Source organism: Schistocerca piceifrons, chromosome 1 (genome assembly GCF_021461385.2).
Source record: "Schistocerca piceifrons isolate TAMUIC-IGC-003096 chromosome 1, iqSchPice1.1, whole genome shotgun sequence".
Lineage (NCBI taxonomy): Eukaryota > Metazoa > Arthropoda > Insecta > Orthoptera > Acrididae > Schistocerca > Schistocerca piceifrons.
In genome coordinates this window covers 544897748-544911669 of record NC_060138.1, presented here as the reverse complement: position 1 = coordinate 544911669, position 13922 = coordinate 544897748, and the positions used below count along the sequence as shown (strand labels likewise).

The 13922-nt window shown below is 42.6% G+C and overlaps 1 protein-coding gene across 4 annotated transcripts in view; it reads left to right on the top strand.

The window, feature by feature from the left end:
- LOC124800021 (cyclin-G-associated kinase) overlaps window positions 1-13922 on the top strand; it is a 263298-nt gene that overhangs the window by 19381 nt on the left and 229995 nt on the right. For all 4 annotated transcript variants that reach the window (XR_007017105.1, XM_047262964.1, XM_047262963.1 and 1 more), the window contains exons 5-6: window positions 2578-2717; window positions 6575-6700. Coding sequence is in view for 3 of the 4 variants with exons in the window: in XM_047262964.1 (XP_047118920.1) it covers window positions 2578-2717; window positions 6575-6700 (266 nt within the window). In the remaining variant the exon portion in view is untranslated. The remainder of the gene's footprint in view (window positions 1-2577; window positions 2718-6574; window positions 6701-13922) is intronic.

Genomic DNA, 13922 nt, shown 5'->3' with positions numbered 1-13922 from the left:
CCAGGATAATATTGGGTGACAAGGGGGATGCTTCTGTGTGGTCTGGAGGTAGGAACATTGTTGTTGGACGGGGAGGAATGTATTGCTCGGGAAATCTGTTTGTGGACAAGGTCTGCAGGATAGTTGCGGGAGAGGAAAGCACTCACCCTCTCCCTCACATGACTATTACCTAGACAACAGACATGTTTGCTTGACCATGCAAGGTCATAAAGCTGTGTCTTTTTACCTTGAGACAAGAAATGGGCTAGTCTGTTGCAAGACCCTGACGGTGGCCATCCAATGACAACACTGGGCACAGGAATGGTACCATATCACCTTTCCAGAAGAGTTCCAGTTTTGTATACTGCATCACCACAGACTTAACCGTGTGTAGAGACTTGGAGGAGAATGAATGTTGCCAAATTGCATTTTTCATTGCCATGTGAGCTCAGCATGTGGTGTGATGATATGAGGTGCCATTGCGACACTACATGACCATATTTGGTTTGCATAGCCAGTAATTTTGTCAGCAGGTGCTACATTTCTCAGGCATGAAGGCTGGTAGCTGCACCCCCATCTCTCAGGTCTCTGTGATGTTACCTTTCGACAAGATAGTGCAAGACCAAACATTGCCCACATTGTCCTGACCTAACTCAATATGGAGGATGTATGAAATGTGGCACTTTGTATACCTCCAATCTACCTACCTAGGTAATCACTTGTTCTTCCTACTATATTGTTGACTCTTCATAAGCAAACTTCCATTATTTGCTATTGTCTTTGATTTAACTGTTTTAATAGTTAGCACTATAAATTGGTGGCAAGGAGACCGGTAAGGCATAAAGCAGGATCGAAGCAGAGTTTAAAAAAGGGGTTGACAAGGATATGATTTGAAGTTATGAAAGCAAAAATGCCAGTAATGATCATATTGAATTATTAAAGAAGAAACTACAGGAAAGCAAAAGTTGGATGGTATACTTGGATTTGAGTGCAGCTCCTTGTAATCATAACTACTGTGTCTTAGTAGTCTGCCATTGTTGTTACCAGTGTGGATGTTAGCCACACTATCTTTGGCATTAGAAACTTAAACGTATTGTAATTTAGTGGAAATGATACATATTCTTTAAATATGTTTTATTATTATATACATCTGGTTCGAGAACTACCTTATACACTTATGTGACAGAACATTATTTAGATACCTTAATGTCATAGTGACATAATATCTCAATTAGGTGAATACCAGTAAACCCCTCCCCCACTCTGATTCCTTAAAGAATCAAACTCTCATAAAAAAAAACATTTAAAATGTCTGATTAGAAGAAAAAATTACAACAGTGGAAAGTCCAAGTTGGGATATCAACATTTATAAAAGGAAGGGATGGATTGGTACTGAATGTGAAGATGAACTTTGATTTGCAGACACGCAACATAAAAAGATGGTTACACATGTAGCTTTCAGCCAAAGCCTTCATCAGAAAAGAGAAGCACTCGCACACATTCCTGCGAGCACATGCACCCCCCCTCTCCCTCTCCCTCTCCCTCTCCCTCTCCCTCTCCCTCTCCCTCTCCCTCTCCCTCTCCCTCTCCCTCTCCCTCTCCCTCTCCCTCTCCCTCTCCCTCTCCCTCTCCCTCTCCCTCTCCCTCTCCCTCTCCCTCTCCCTCTCCCTCTCCCTCTCCCTCTCCCTCTCCCTCTCCCTCTCCCTCTCCCTCTCCCTCTCCCTCTCCCTCTCCCTCTCCCTCTCCCTCTCCCTCTCCCTCTCCCTCTCCCTCTCCCTCTCCCTCTCCCTCTCCCTCTCCCTCTCCCTCTCCCTCTCCCTCTCCCTCTCCCTCTCCCTCTCCCTCTCCCTCTCCCTCTCCCTCTCCCTCTCCCTCTCCCTCTCCCCCTCCCCCTCCCCCTCCCCCTCCCTCTCCCCCCTCAGGTCATTTGCTGTCTGACAGAGTAATTACAATGTCATTGGCGAACTTCAAAGTTTTTATTTCTTCTCCTACTCCAAATTTTTCTTTTGTTTCCTTTACTGTTTGCTCAATATACAGATTGCATAACATCAGGGATAAGCTACAACCCTGTCTCACTCCCTTCCCAGCCACTGCTTCCCTTTCATATCCCTCTACTCTTATAACTGCCATCTGGTTTCTGTACAAATTGTAAATTGCCTTTCGCTCCTTGTATTTTACCCCTGCCACCTTCAGAATTTGAAAGAGAGTATTCCAATCAACATTGTCAAAAGCTTTCTCTAAGTCTACAAATGCTAGGAACGTAGGTTTACCTTTCCTTAATCTATTTCCTAAGATAAGTCGTAGGGTTAGTATTGCCTCACATGTTCGAACATTTCTACGGAATCCAAACTGATCTTCCCCGAGGTCGGCTTCTACCAGTTTTTCCATTCGTCTGTAAAGAATTCGCGTTTGTATTTTGCAGCTGTGACTTATTAAACTGATAGTTCGGTAATTTTCACATGTGTCAACATGGTATTACATGGTATTAATTTTTAAAAAGTGTAGTAGAGGATTGTTACATAAATTGTCAAAGATTTGTAATGGACTTAGTTGCTTCTGGAGTGTTTTAGCTGCTGCTTGATGTGATATGGCTTGCAGGTGGAACACTAGTTGATGTGCTGACTCAGCGTACAACACCGCTACCACCAGACATAGTCTGTCGTGTGTTCTGGCAGACGTGCAAGGCTGTACAGCACATGCACAGTCAGCAGCCCCCCATTATTCACAGAGATCTCAAGGCAAGTGATGAACATAGTTTAAAAAAGTAAATTTCAGTTCTTTCATCCCTCCTGCCTCACCTGTACATGCAGTAATACAGCAATAAACTGTTTTGTTAGCAAAAAAGGAAGAGTTATTGTGAGGTCTATAATACTGAGTGTTCCATTTATCTGATTATGCTTGTGCAGTGCAGTGCAGTGCAGTGCAGTAGATGCCGAGCAGTGAGCACTCCATTGCCTGTGATCAGATGCCGTGTCGCCCACCTACTGCTGCGGTACGACGGGACTACATTTAAAATATAAGAAAATAAATTTTGTACTTGCCCATGTCACACAAGGAGATGCTGGAACTGCATGCCATAATTTTCCACACATTTCTGACATCTGTTCAAGACATTATTAATCACACAGTGTAATTCTCTCTGAGATATTGAATTAATTGATTTGGAGATATTATCCTTAAGTTCCTCTATTGTGTGAGGATTTGTTTGTACACTTTGTCCTTCAATGCACCCCACAAATAAAAATCTCATGGAGCTAAATTGGGACTTCTTCTAATCACATTTTCATCGAACACATTGTGAATTGCATGCAAAGAAACATTAGCCATATGAGCCCTTCCTGATAGTGTTGGAAAAATGCGAAGCTTAGTTCTCTTCCACTCAGTTCATTAAAATAGGTCACAAAATGTTTTACACATATCTTTCACTTGTAACTAAGTCATTAAAAAAATTGGGCCTATTATTCTGTCATCACTAACTCTTTTACAATCATGAAGGGGTTCCTCATGAAGCATAACAGGTCTGAGTTCAGGTGTTTTGGGAATTAACATACCCGTGTAAATGAAACCAAGTCTCGTCTGAAAACAGAGTGAGGTAAGGATCCATTTCACCATCATGCACTTGTTTTAAAACCCATTTGCAAAACTTAACCATCTGCACAGGATTGCCAGGTTGCACTTCTTGTGCTACTGTTACTTTATAGGGCCTTAGCACCACTTTGTACAGGGGTGCTCAATATTTGTGTTTTTTCTGCAAAAGACTTCTGAGAGACTTTATAGGGGAATTTTCCAGGTGGTATGCAATGTCATCGAGACAAGCTTCTGTGAACACTGTACATCATTGTTTATGCTTCGTGTCCTGAACACTTCCCATTTCATGAAATTTATTCACTAATTTGTGAACTGCATCTTGACTTGGAACTCGATCTCCTGGAAACTTCTGTTCAAACAATCTCCTAACAGTACAAGTGGACTCTGTAACAAACTTGTGAAATTGAATAATTAGCTCTTGCCATTGCCATTGTTGCATTCTCAAACTTCACTGTTACGCTTGTGATGCCTGTTTCTTGCTCGAATGACACTGGCTGAAAAGGCGCATGTATCTGTACAGCCTTCAGGCTAAAAAAAAAAAAAAAAAAAAAAGGAGAGAGAGAGAGAGAGAGAGAGAGAGAGAGAGAGAGAGGGGCCATAATACAGCCCCGAAGGACTTATTCGACCAACAGGTGTGGCTTCCATGGCCAGCGTGCAATACCCCAGGCATGCAGTCATCAGATAAATGGAACAGCCTATATTTTAATGAAAGTGATCAACAGCTGATCAGAATAATTTCCACATTTCTTTCATTAAACAATTTTTTTTTTTTTCCTTTCGTGGGAATGTTTAGAACTGAAGATAGGACAATTAATCACTCTTTCATTAAAATACTGTGCTTTATTTGGTATTGCTTGAATATTAAATTCTTTCTTACATAATTATAAAGAACACTGGAAAATTCAGAATGCTGTAAATACAACAATTGTGTACAAGGGAACTCATGAATAACTAATAAGGTGTGCCAAAGAGAGTGCTTCCCTAAAGCTTTTAAAAATTAATAAATGAAGAAAATAATTGTGCACTTGTGATATTATTTTATAAAGAACTACTTATTTAAAATCTTGAACATGGCAACAGTCAGCAGCTATAGAATTATGGATGCAATGGGAATCATACAGCCAACAAGCTGCACATCAAAAGTTTATTCAGACTTTCAACTAGGTTTCAACGGTTATAAACCCGTCTTCATCAGAAGAAGTAACAACTCCTAGAAATAGGATATTTTACAATCAGTACATGGAAGTCATATGTGCAAAAAAATGAAACATCTAAAATAAACTAAAGTTTTACATATTGAGTGACAAGAGAAACACTTACTCAACAGTAAAGTGATCCATATAAATGCTATGGTATCCATAAGGCATAGTCAGCAATAAAAATTGTCGATGTAAAATATAAAGGAGATGTCCATCAGACAGACAACTAACAGGATGGAAGAGCCAGCAGTAAACTTATGCCCAAATGGACTGACATAAGAATGGTGCCAGCCAGAAAAGACACGTGACATGTCAATAAAATTACATTGCGATAACATTACAGAAACAGTAACATAACAAGAATTACAAAAAACATATAAACTTCATTTGCATATGTTTATTGGCATTTTACTAATTTTTATTATGTTACTGTTTCTGTAATGTTATTTTAATGTAATTTTATTAACAAGACAGGTGTCTTTTGTGGTTGTCACCACTTCTTATGTGAGCAACATCTCTGCATAAATTTCCTATTGGCTTGTCCCTTCTGTCTTGTTAGTTGTTTGTTTATGTGTTCAATGAACATCTCCCTTAGATTTTACTTGGATCATTTTTACTGTTGAGTATACCTTATGTCTATGCCATAGCATTTAAAGGAATCATTTTACTGTTAACTAAGCATTATGACTTTGTTTCTCTTTTCACTCAATATGTAACATTTAAGTTTAATTTAGACATTTAATTTTGCTGCAAGTATGACTTCAATGTATTGGTTGCAATATATTCTGTTTTTACATGGTATTACTTGTTGTGATGAAGATGGGTTTATGTTTGTCAAAATCTAGGTAAAGGTTTGAATAAACTTTGATGTGAAACAGGTTGGCTATATGATTCCCATTGTATCCAACAACTTTTTTGTTGAATAGTATTTTCTCTGCAGTATTTCTCAGCTTATTAAAACTCTTTGATGGTGCCTTAAATGGATTAACACTGTTTCATATGTCATGTTAATTCTACTAACATGAACTGTTGTTCACTGTAAGTGTATATTTGAATCTGAAAGGAGGCAGTATTTGAGGCCTGATGAGTCAGTACTGTGAGCACAGTGAATATCATTACTCATGGCAGCTTAATATGATAACTGAAACACTATCAAAATAGCATTCAAAAGATCAAAGGAAAAACCTAGCTGGATATCCAGTAGCAATTAGACCATTGTACTCACTTCTTGAATTTTTAGTCAAGCAATCCAAAACTGTGTGACACATCTGAGAGTGAAATTCAAAAAGTTACACTGAGCATTGGACTATTGCACTGGATTCTCCCTCTGAAATTAAGTTAGTAATGGGGTAACATGGGGAATAACAGGCCACATTGTATTGTAAATTAAGAGATTGAAAAGAAAACAACATTTCATACAAACAGGTACATCTGAATTCAAGTGAAATATAAAGCTAAAATAAAGGTAATGGGTTCTCGTTCAGAAAGTATACTGTACTTTGATCCGATTACATGTTTGACTGCACAGATTCATCTGTGCACACAAGGTTAAAATGAAGCACTTTATGCTTTACTGTTCTACCATGTAGGAATTGACACACAACAGCAAATGGGGAGAAAATAATTTTTAACTGAAATAACTAGATAATTTCTGGAAACAGTGTAATCTGCTAAAGACAAAAAGTACAAGTAGAAACCTGGGAAACTAAGTAGTTACATATCTATAAGGAATTATGGTATATTTATTTTAAAATATTGTCTATTCAAGATGTTGATAACTTAAAGATTTGTAATATTTCTCAAAATAGATAGAAAACCTGCTGATTGGCGAGGATGGCATGATCAAACTGTGTGACTTTGGCAGTGCAACTACTGTATCATATCATCCAGATCCTTCCTGGTCAGCTAACCAGAGATCACTTTTAGAGGAAGAGGTAAGAGTGCTGTAAAATCAGCTAACCCATCAATTGTGCTAATAAAACTGCATAAGGGACATTATAGTGTTTGAAAGATCAACTTTAGATATTAACTGAAAAAGTGCAGCTCTAAATTTTATTTTGAAAATTTGTTAGTAGTAGTAGTAGTAGTAGTAGTAGTAGTAGTAGTAGTAGTAGCAGTAAATATACACACACAGCCACTCACCAGCAAGTTATACCTGCAACCCCCCCCCCCCCCCCCCCCACTCTCTCTCCACAGCTAGTAGTAGTGTGAAAGCTAGTTCTGTTTTCTGATTTGTGTGTTCCTTTGTGCAAAACTGGAATAGGTTCAGGAAATTTCTGGTTTTGGAGCTTCTGAAAACATCCTGTCAGAAGGATGTTTATTGTTCAGCTGTATAGCTGTGACTTTAAAATCATCTAGGTACTAGCAAGTGATTTATTTGTACATAAAAATTCCCTCCATGTTTCACACACTGGGCTGCATTTGAGGTTTTCACTGATGTATTTTAGTTCTTATATCTGAATTTTGATGTTTACCCATTATTCTATTCATAAGTTTTGTGGCATCCTTGAGGCCAAAAATAATTAATATGGGAGTGGATTTCCCATTACTACAACCCAAAGACTGTGTCCTGTTGCTGCTTTGTGTGCTGAGTCTTCCTCAGTGTGCTCTGCCAATAACATTGACCTACTTTATTATAAATACAAAAGAAATGTTTGGGTAAAATAAGATAATTCATATGCAGCTGTTCATGGTATTGCAGAATTGTGCCATTAGTAGAATATTATGATGCATGTCTCAAACATTCAGCATTTACTGTGCTGTAAGAGTGTATCTTTCTCCCTTTATTAAAGTTCCTCTAAAGTTGGAAGTCACTTGAGGTTCTGTAGTATTACATATTTTTAAAGAGAAATAATAAATCCTTTTCATTTGAAACACACAATTGTATTAGGACCTACTAGGTCCATTGAAGTCATTAAATTCCCAAATATTTTAGATGCTTGCAGAAGTGCTCTCTCCCATAAAACTATCACTTAACGGAAGAAAAAGTATATAAGAAAATACTGTTAATGTAGAAATATTTGTAATAAATCAACATGTAGTGTGTTAGGTCACATGTTAAGCAATAATGTGGGAGATACACAGATTAAAAAACTATTTATGTCATAAAATACGAACAGTCCATTCTTTACAGACATGAGAGAAAGACTCTCTGTTCTAATTAAGAGCTGACAATCAAAGTTTCCCATTCCCCTAACCTTCTTTCTTGGGATAATTATTCTGTTCGCCAATAGAGCTGTAGCTGTTAAGTCTCTTACTGCTAGCAATGCTGTCATTACAACAAGATAGGAACACTTAAATAAATCATGTTTTATTTCATAATTGCCAGTAGAAACGATATAAAATGTAGATTGGCAATGGCAAGGAAAGCATTTCTGAAGAAGAGAAATTTGTTAACATTGAGTACAGATTTTAGTGTCAGAAAGTCATTTCTGAAATTATTTGTGTGGAGTGTAGCCATGTATGGAAGTGAAACATGGATGGTAACTAGTTTAGACAAGAAGAGAATAGAAGCTTTCGAAATGTGGTGCTACAGAAGAATGCTGAAGATTATATGGGTAGATCATGTGACTAATTAGAAGGTACTGAATAGAGTTGGGGAGAAGAGGAGTTTGTGGCACAACTTGACTAGAAGAAGGGACCGGTTGGTAGGACATGTTCTGAGACATCAAGGGATCACAAATTTAGTATTGGATGGCAGTGTGGAGGGTAAAAATCATAGAGGGAGACCAAGAGATGAATACACTAAGCAGACTCAGAAGGATGTAGGTTTCAGTAGTTACTTGGAGATGAAGAAGCTTGCGCAGGATAGAGTAGCGTGGAGGGCTGCAGCAAACTAGTCTCTGGACTGCAGACGACAACACAACAACACAATTGTTAGTTAGCGTAATAAACTTGGCTTTGTCTAAGGATTCTTCCCTAAGATCTTTAATGTGCATCCCAATTAAAGAGCAGTTTCTCCACCATTACAGCTCGCAGCTCATGGTGTCGTGGCTAACATTGCTGCCTGTGGATTACAGGTTCCCGGGTTTGATTCCCGGCCGGGTTGATCATATAAAATTAATTGTTGGTGAGGTGGGTGCCAGGTTTGAGATTCATTGGGAGAGTCCTTAGAAAATGTAGTCCATCAACACTCGTTCGAGCTATACTTGAGTATTGCTCATCAGTGTGGGATCCACACCAGGTCGGGTTGACAGAGGAGATAGAGAAGATCAAAAGAAGAGCGGTGCTTTTCGTCACAGGGTTATTTGGTAAGCGTGATAGCGTTATGGAGATGTTTACCAAACTCAAGTGGCAGACACTGCAAGAGAGGCACTCTGCATCGCGGTGCAGCTTGCTGTCCAGGTTTTGAGAGGGTGCATTTCTGGATGAGGTATCGACTATATTGCTTCCCCTACTTATACCTCCCGAGGAGATCACGAATGTAAAATTAGAGAGATTCAAGCGCGCACGGAGGCTTTCCGGCAGTTGTTCTTCCTGCGAACCATATGCGACTGGAACAGGAAAGGGAGGTGGTGACAGTGGCACGTAAAGTGCCCTCTGCCACACACCGTTGGGTGGCTTGCGGAGTATAAATGTAGATGTAGATGTATGGTGGAGTGGTAGCAACATTGTGTGTCGAGGTTAGCAAGTGACTGTCAATCTTCGCAGCAAATATTGACACTCACTTGCTGATTACATCCTTCCCCCTCCCCCCCCCCCCCCACCACCACCACCGCCACCTCTTCCCTTCCCTTCCCATTCTCCCCCTCTGGCAGTATGTTTAGTGCCTACGTCCGGAGACGGACGCTCGAAACTGTAAATCGGTCTCTCTTCTGTGTTTTCTCTGCTGGCAAGTCTTGGTCCTTCCTTTGTCCTTCTTTTTTCCTTACCTCTTCTCTTCACCCTTTTCTCTGCTGCGGCTTTGAGATCTCTCTTCTTTCCTTCCCTTTTCTTTGTTCCTCCCTTTCTCTTTTCTCCTCCCTGTGCGTGTCTAAAGGCCGACCCACGCATTCCCATGCGTAGCCAGTGACGGGGTAACGCGTAATTCTCCGCCTCGGGTAGACAGGTAGGACACGTACGTACCCCCTGGTAATGGCCAGGCCCAGGGTGGGGAGATTACCCGAGCTGATACCTTCTGAAAATGCCGATTGGTCCCTCCGTCCGTTTCTCGGGAGGTGTGACCTGAGGTGTGAACAATCACCTAAGGCAGGAGTGCCCTCAGAGAGGGCCCCACAAGGAAGGAACGTGCCATCGGAGACGCCGGTAATCATGGGGGATACTTCCGCAGTGGTTTCCTCATCATCTACTGTGTTTGTTCAAAAGCGTAAGTTCAATGAGTCTCAGCCAAGGACAGTTCTTCCATCGTTGCCACAGTTCCTTGTTGTTTCCCGGTCGGACGAAGGTCAAGACTTCTCCACAGTCAACCTGTTCATAATTCAGAAAGGTGTCTATGCAGTTGCAAGACCTGTAAAGTCTTGTTCCCATTTACAAAATGGTACCTTGTTGTGCCCTCTGGGCACAAAAATTGCTGCGTGCTTAACGGCTACACGTCTTCAGTGTCCAGGTGGAAGCGCACCGCACTTTAAATTCATCACGTGGGTCATTTATACACACTCCCTCGACGGATTGTCAGACAAGGAAATTCAAAACTACCTGTCTGACCAGGGCGTAATGGCTGTTCATCGAGTCATGGAAAGGGTTGACAAGAACATCGTTGCAACCCGAACTGTCGTCTTGACATTTGACAGAGTTCAACTTCCATCGAACATAAAAGTGGGCTATGAGATAATTTCCATTCGCCCTTACATCCCAAACCCTAAGTGTTGCTATCAGTGTCAGCAGTTCAATCATACCAGCCAGTCCTGTTCCAAAAGACGAACTGCTCGTTCAGGAAATCAAAGTGAAGGAAAAGGTGTCGACCTTTGCTGCTCGAAAGTTATTCTCCAGTCGAAAAGCCACTGTGCCTCACACAGGTAAATACAGCACTGTCCTTGCCTCTCCTCGGCCAACAAAGGAGGCAGCCACGCAGACTTCTGATCTCACCTCTAGTGCCACGCTCGTCAGATCGGCCAGCGCAAAGATCGTCCGTTCAACGTCCCCACTCTCACCTGCTCACTCTATGGCTCACCCTTCATCGGGTTCTGCTAAATCTCGAGCCCCAAAATCAGACACCCGTAGTTCCAAGAAAGAGTCTACTCGTTAAGATTTTTTACGTACCCCAACTTCACAACCATTGGTTCCTCCTTCATCTCAGCGTCCAGTTTCCAAGAAGGCTAATAAGAAACCCAATTCCTCTCCTTCTTTGCCACAATGTGTCTCATCTACAGCACCGCCTGACGGTAACCGCCCTCAGCCATCTTCTGTGTTGCTGAGGCTCACTGCTGGCAGCCGATCAACCGGCCGATCGCTGGTGGCAGGAGCTGCTCCCGGAAAACCTATGGATGTGGATCTTCTGCCTTCGGCAGAATGCCGTTCCTTGCTGTCGGTCGCTAGGTCTGAGCAGTCGTTGAGTTGAGGGCAACCTTGGTCACATTCTTCCCTTTTCTGTCCACCCTATGCCTATTATCCAATGGAATCCGCGGCATTCGAGCCAATCAGGATGAATTGTCAATCCTCTTACGATCCTACTCGCCGGTCATCTTCTTTCTTCAGGAAACAAAGCTGCGTCCCCACGATCGCTTTGTTTTCCCCCATTTTCAGTCAGTCCAATTTGATCTCCCCTCTGTTGAAGGCACTCCAGCACTCATCCGCGATAGCAAGAAGGGCAGCTGGGACTTCTTTACTAGCTCATTTAACACCTCCACTCCCTCCTCGGAAGTTTGGAGTCGGATTCGACGGTTATCTGGCGCACCTAGTTTCTCCCCGGTCTCTGGGATCACTGTGGCTCATGATAAATTAGTGGACCCTGTTGCAATTTCTAACTCATTGGGTCAACACTTTGCTGAGATTTTGACCTCTTCAAATTACCCGCCAGCGTTTCTCCCGAAGAAACGTGCAGCGGAAGTGCAACCTCTTGCTTTCTCCTCTCAAAATCGCGAAATCTATAATACTGTTTTCTACATGCGGGAACTCCAACACGCACTCTCTTCTTCTTGCTGTTCCGCCCCAGGACCGAATGGTATCCACATCCAAATGTTGCTGCATTTATCATACCATAGTCTGCATTACCTCCTTCGCCTTTATAATCGGATTTGGACCGACAGTACTTTTCCCAGATGTTGGCGGGAAGCTATTGTCGTTCCTGTTCCGAAACCTGGAAAGGACAAACATCTCCCCTCTAGCTATCGCCCCATTTCTCTCACGAGTAGTGTATGTAAGGTTTTGGAGCATATGGTGAATTGCCGTTTAGCCTGGTGGCTGGAGTCCCGAAGTCTTTTAACACCTGCCCAATGCGGTTTCCGAAAGCATCGTTCTGCAGTTGACCATCTTGTTGCTCTCTCCACTTATATCATGAACCATTTTCTCAGGAAACGCCAAACAGTAGGAGTATTTTTTGATCTGGAGAGAGCATATGATACCTGTTGGAGGACAGGCATCCTCCGCACACTGTTCTCTTGGGGCTTTTGAGGTCGGCTGCCTCTTTTTTTCGTGAATTTATGGCAGCGCGCACATTTAAAGTGCGGGTGAATGGGGTACCCCAGGGCTCCATGCTAAGTGTGGCACTGTTTGCCATTGCCATCAATCCAATTATGGATTGTCTCCTTCCTGATGTCTTGGGCTCCCTCTTTGTGGACGATTTTGCGATCTACTACAGCTCTCAACGGACCAGCCTTCTTGAACGACGTCTTCAAGGATGTCTCGATCGCCTCCATTCTTGGAGCATCGAAACCGACTTCTGCTTTTCTCCCAGTAAGACCGTTTGTGTTAATTTTTGGCGTCATACGGAGTTACTTCCCCCTTCCTTACATCTAGGCCCTGTCAACCTTCCGTTTGCAGACATTGCTAAATTCTTGGGTCTTATGTTTGACAGAAAAACTGTGCTGGTTCTCCCACGTTTCCTATCTTTCGGCTCGCTGTCTGCGATCCCTCAACACCCTCCGTGTCCTGAATGGCACCTCCTGGGGAGCAGACCAAGTGGTCCTTCTCCGCCTCTATCATGCCTTAGTGCACTTGAAATTGCACTATTGAAGCATAGTTTATTCCTCTGCTCGGCCGTCTGTTCTTCGGCGTCTCTGTCCACCACCGTGGATTAAGTTTAATGTCTGGAGCTTTTTACACCAGCCCTGTTGAAAGCCTTTATGCTGAGACTGCTGAACCTCCGCTGTCCAATTGGTGAGCTGTCCTTCTGAGTCGTTATGCTAGCCATCTGTCTTCCATGCCTGCTAATCCGGCCCATGATATTTTTTTCAACACCTCCTTGGATTTAGGGTATGCAGGTTGCCCTTCCTCCCTACTACCACCGTGAGTCCGCTTCCGTCAACTGCTCCGTTCTCTTTCCTTCCTCTTTCCTAAAACTTTCTTGACAACTTGGGGTACAGCACCACCTTGGCTCTGGCCCCGGACCTGCCTGCTTCGTGACCCTTGTCAGTTTCCTAAGGATGGTACCCCTTCTCTTGTTTATCGTCGGGCATTTGCTGCTCTATGCGCACAAATGAAAGATGCCACATTTATTTACACTGATGGCTCAAAAACATCGTTTGGAGTGCCTATATTGTTGGCGACACCCCCAATCGATTTCGGCTCCCCAACCAGTGTTCGGTTTTTTACTGTGGAGCTTTACGCTGCTCTCCAGGCTGTCCAATACATCCGTCGCCATCAGCGGATACAGTATGTTATCTGCTCAGATTCGCTCAGCTCTCTCCTCAGTCTCCAAGCTCTCTACCATGTCCACCCTCTGGTCCACCGGATTCAGGACTGCCTCCACTTGCTCCACTTGGGGGGCATCTCTGTGGCATTCCTCTGGATCCCAGGACATGTTGGTATCTGTGGAAATGAGGTGGCCAATATAGCGGCCAAGGCTGCAATCTCTCTTCTTCAGCCAGCTATTCGCATGATTCCCTTCTCCGATCTGTGTAGTTCTTTTATGTCGTCGTGTTCTCTTTTACGGCACGCACATTGGTCGACACTTCCCAATAATAAATTGCGGGACGTGAAAGCTCTTCCCTGTGCTTGGACCTCTTCCTCCCGAACTCGTCGTCGGGAGGAGGTAATTTTAACTAGATTCTGGATAGGGCA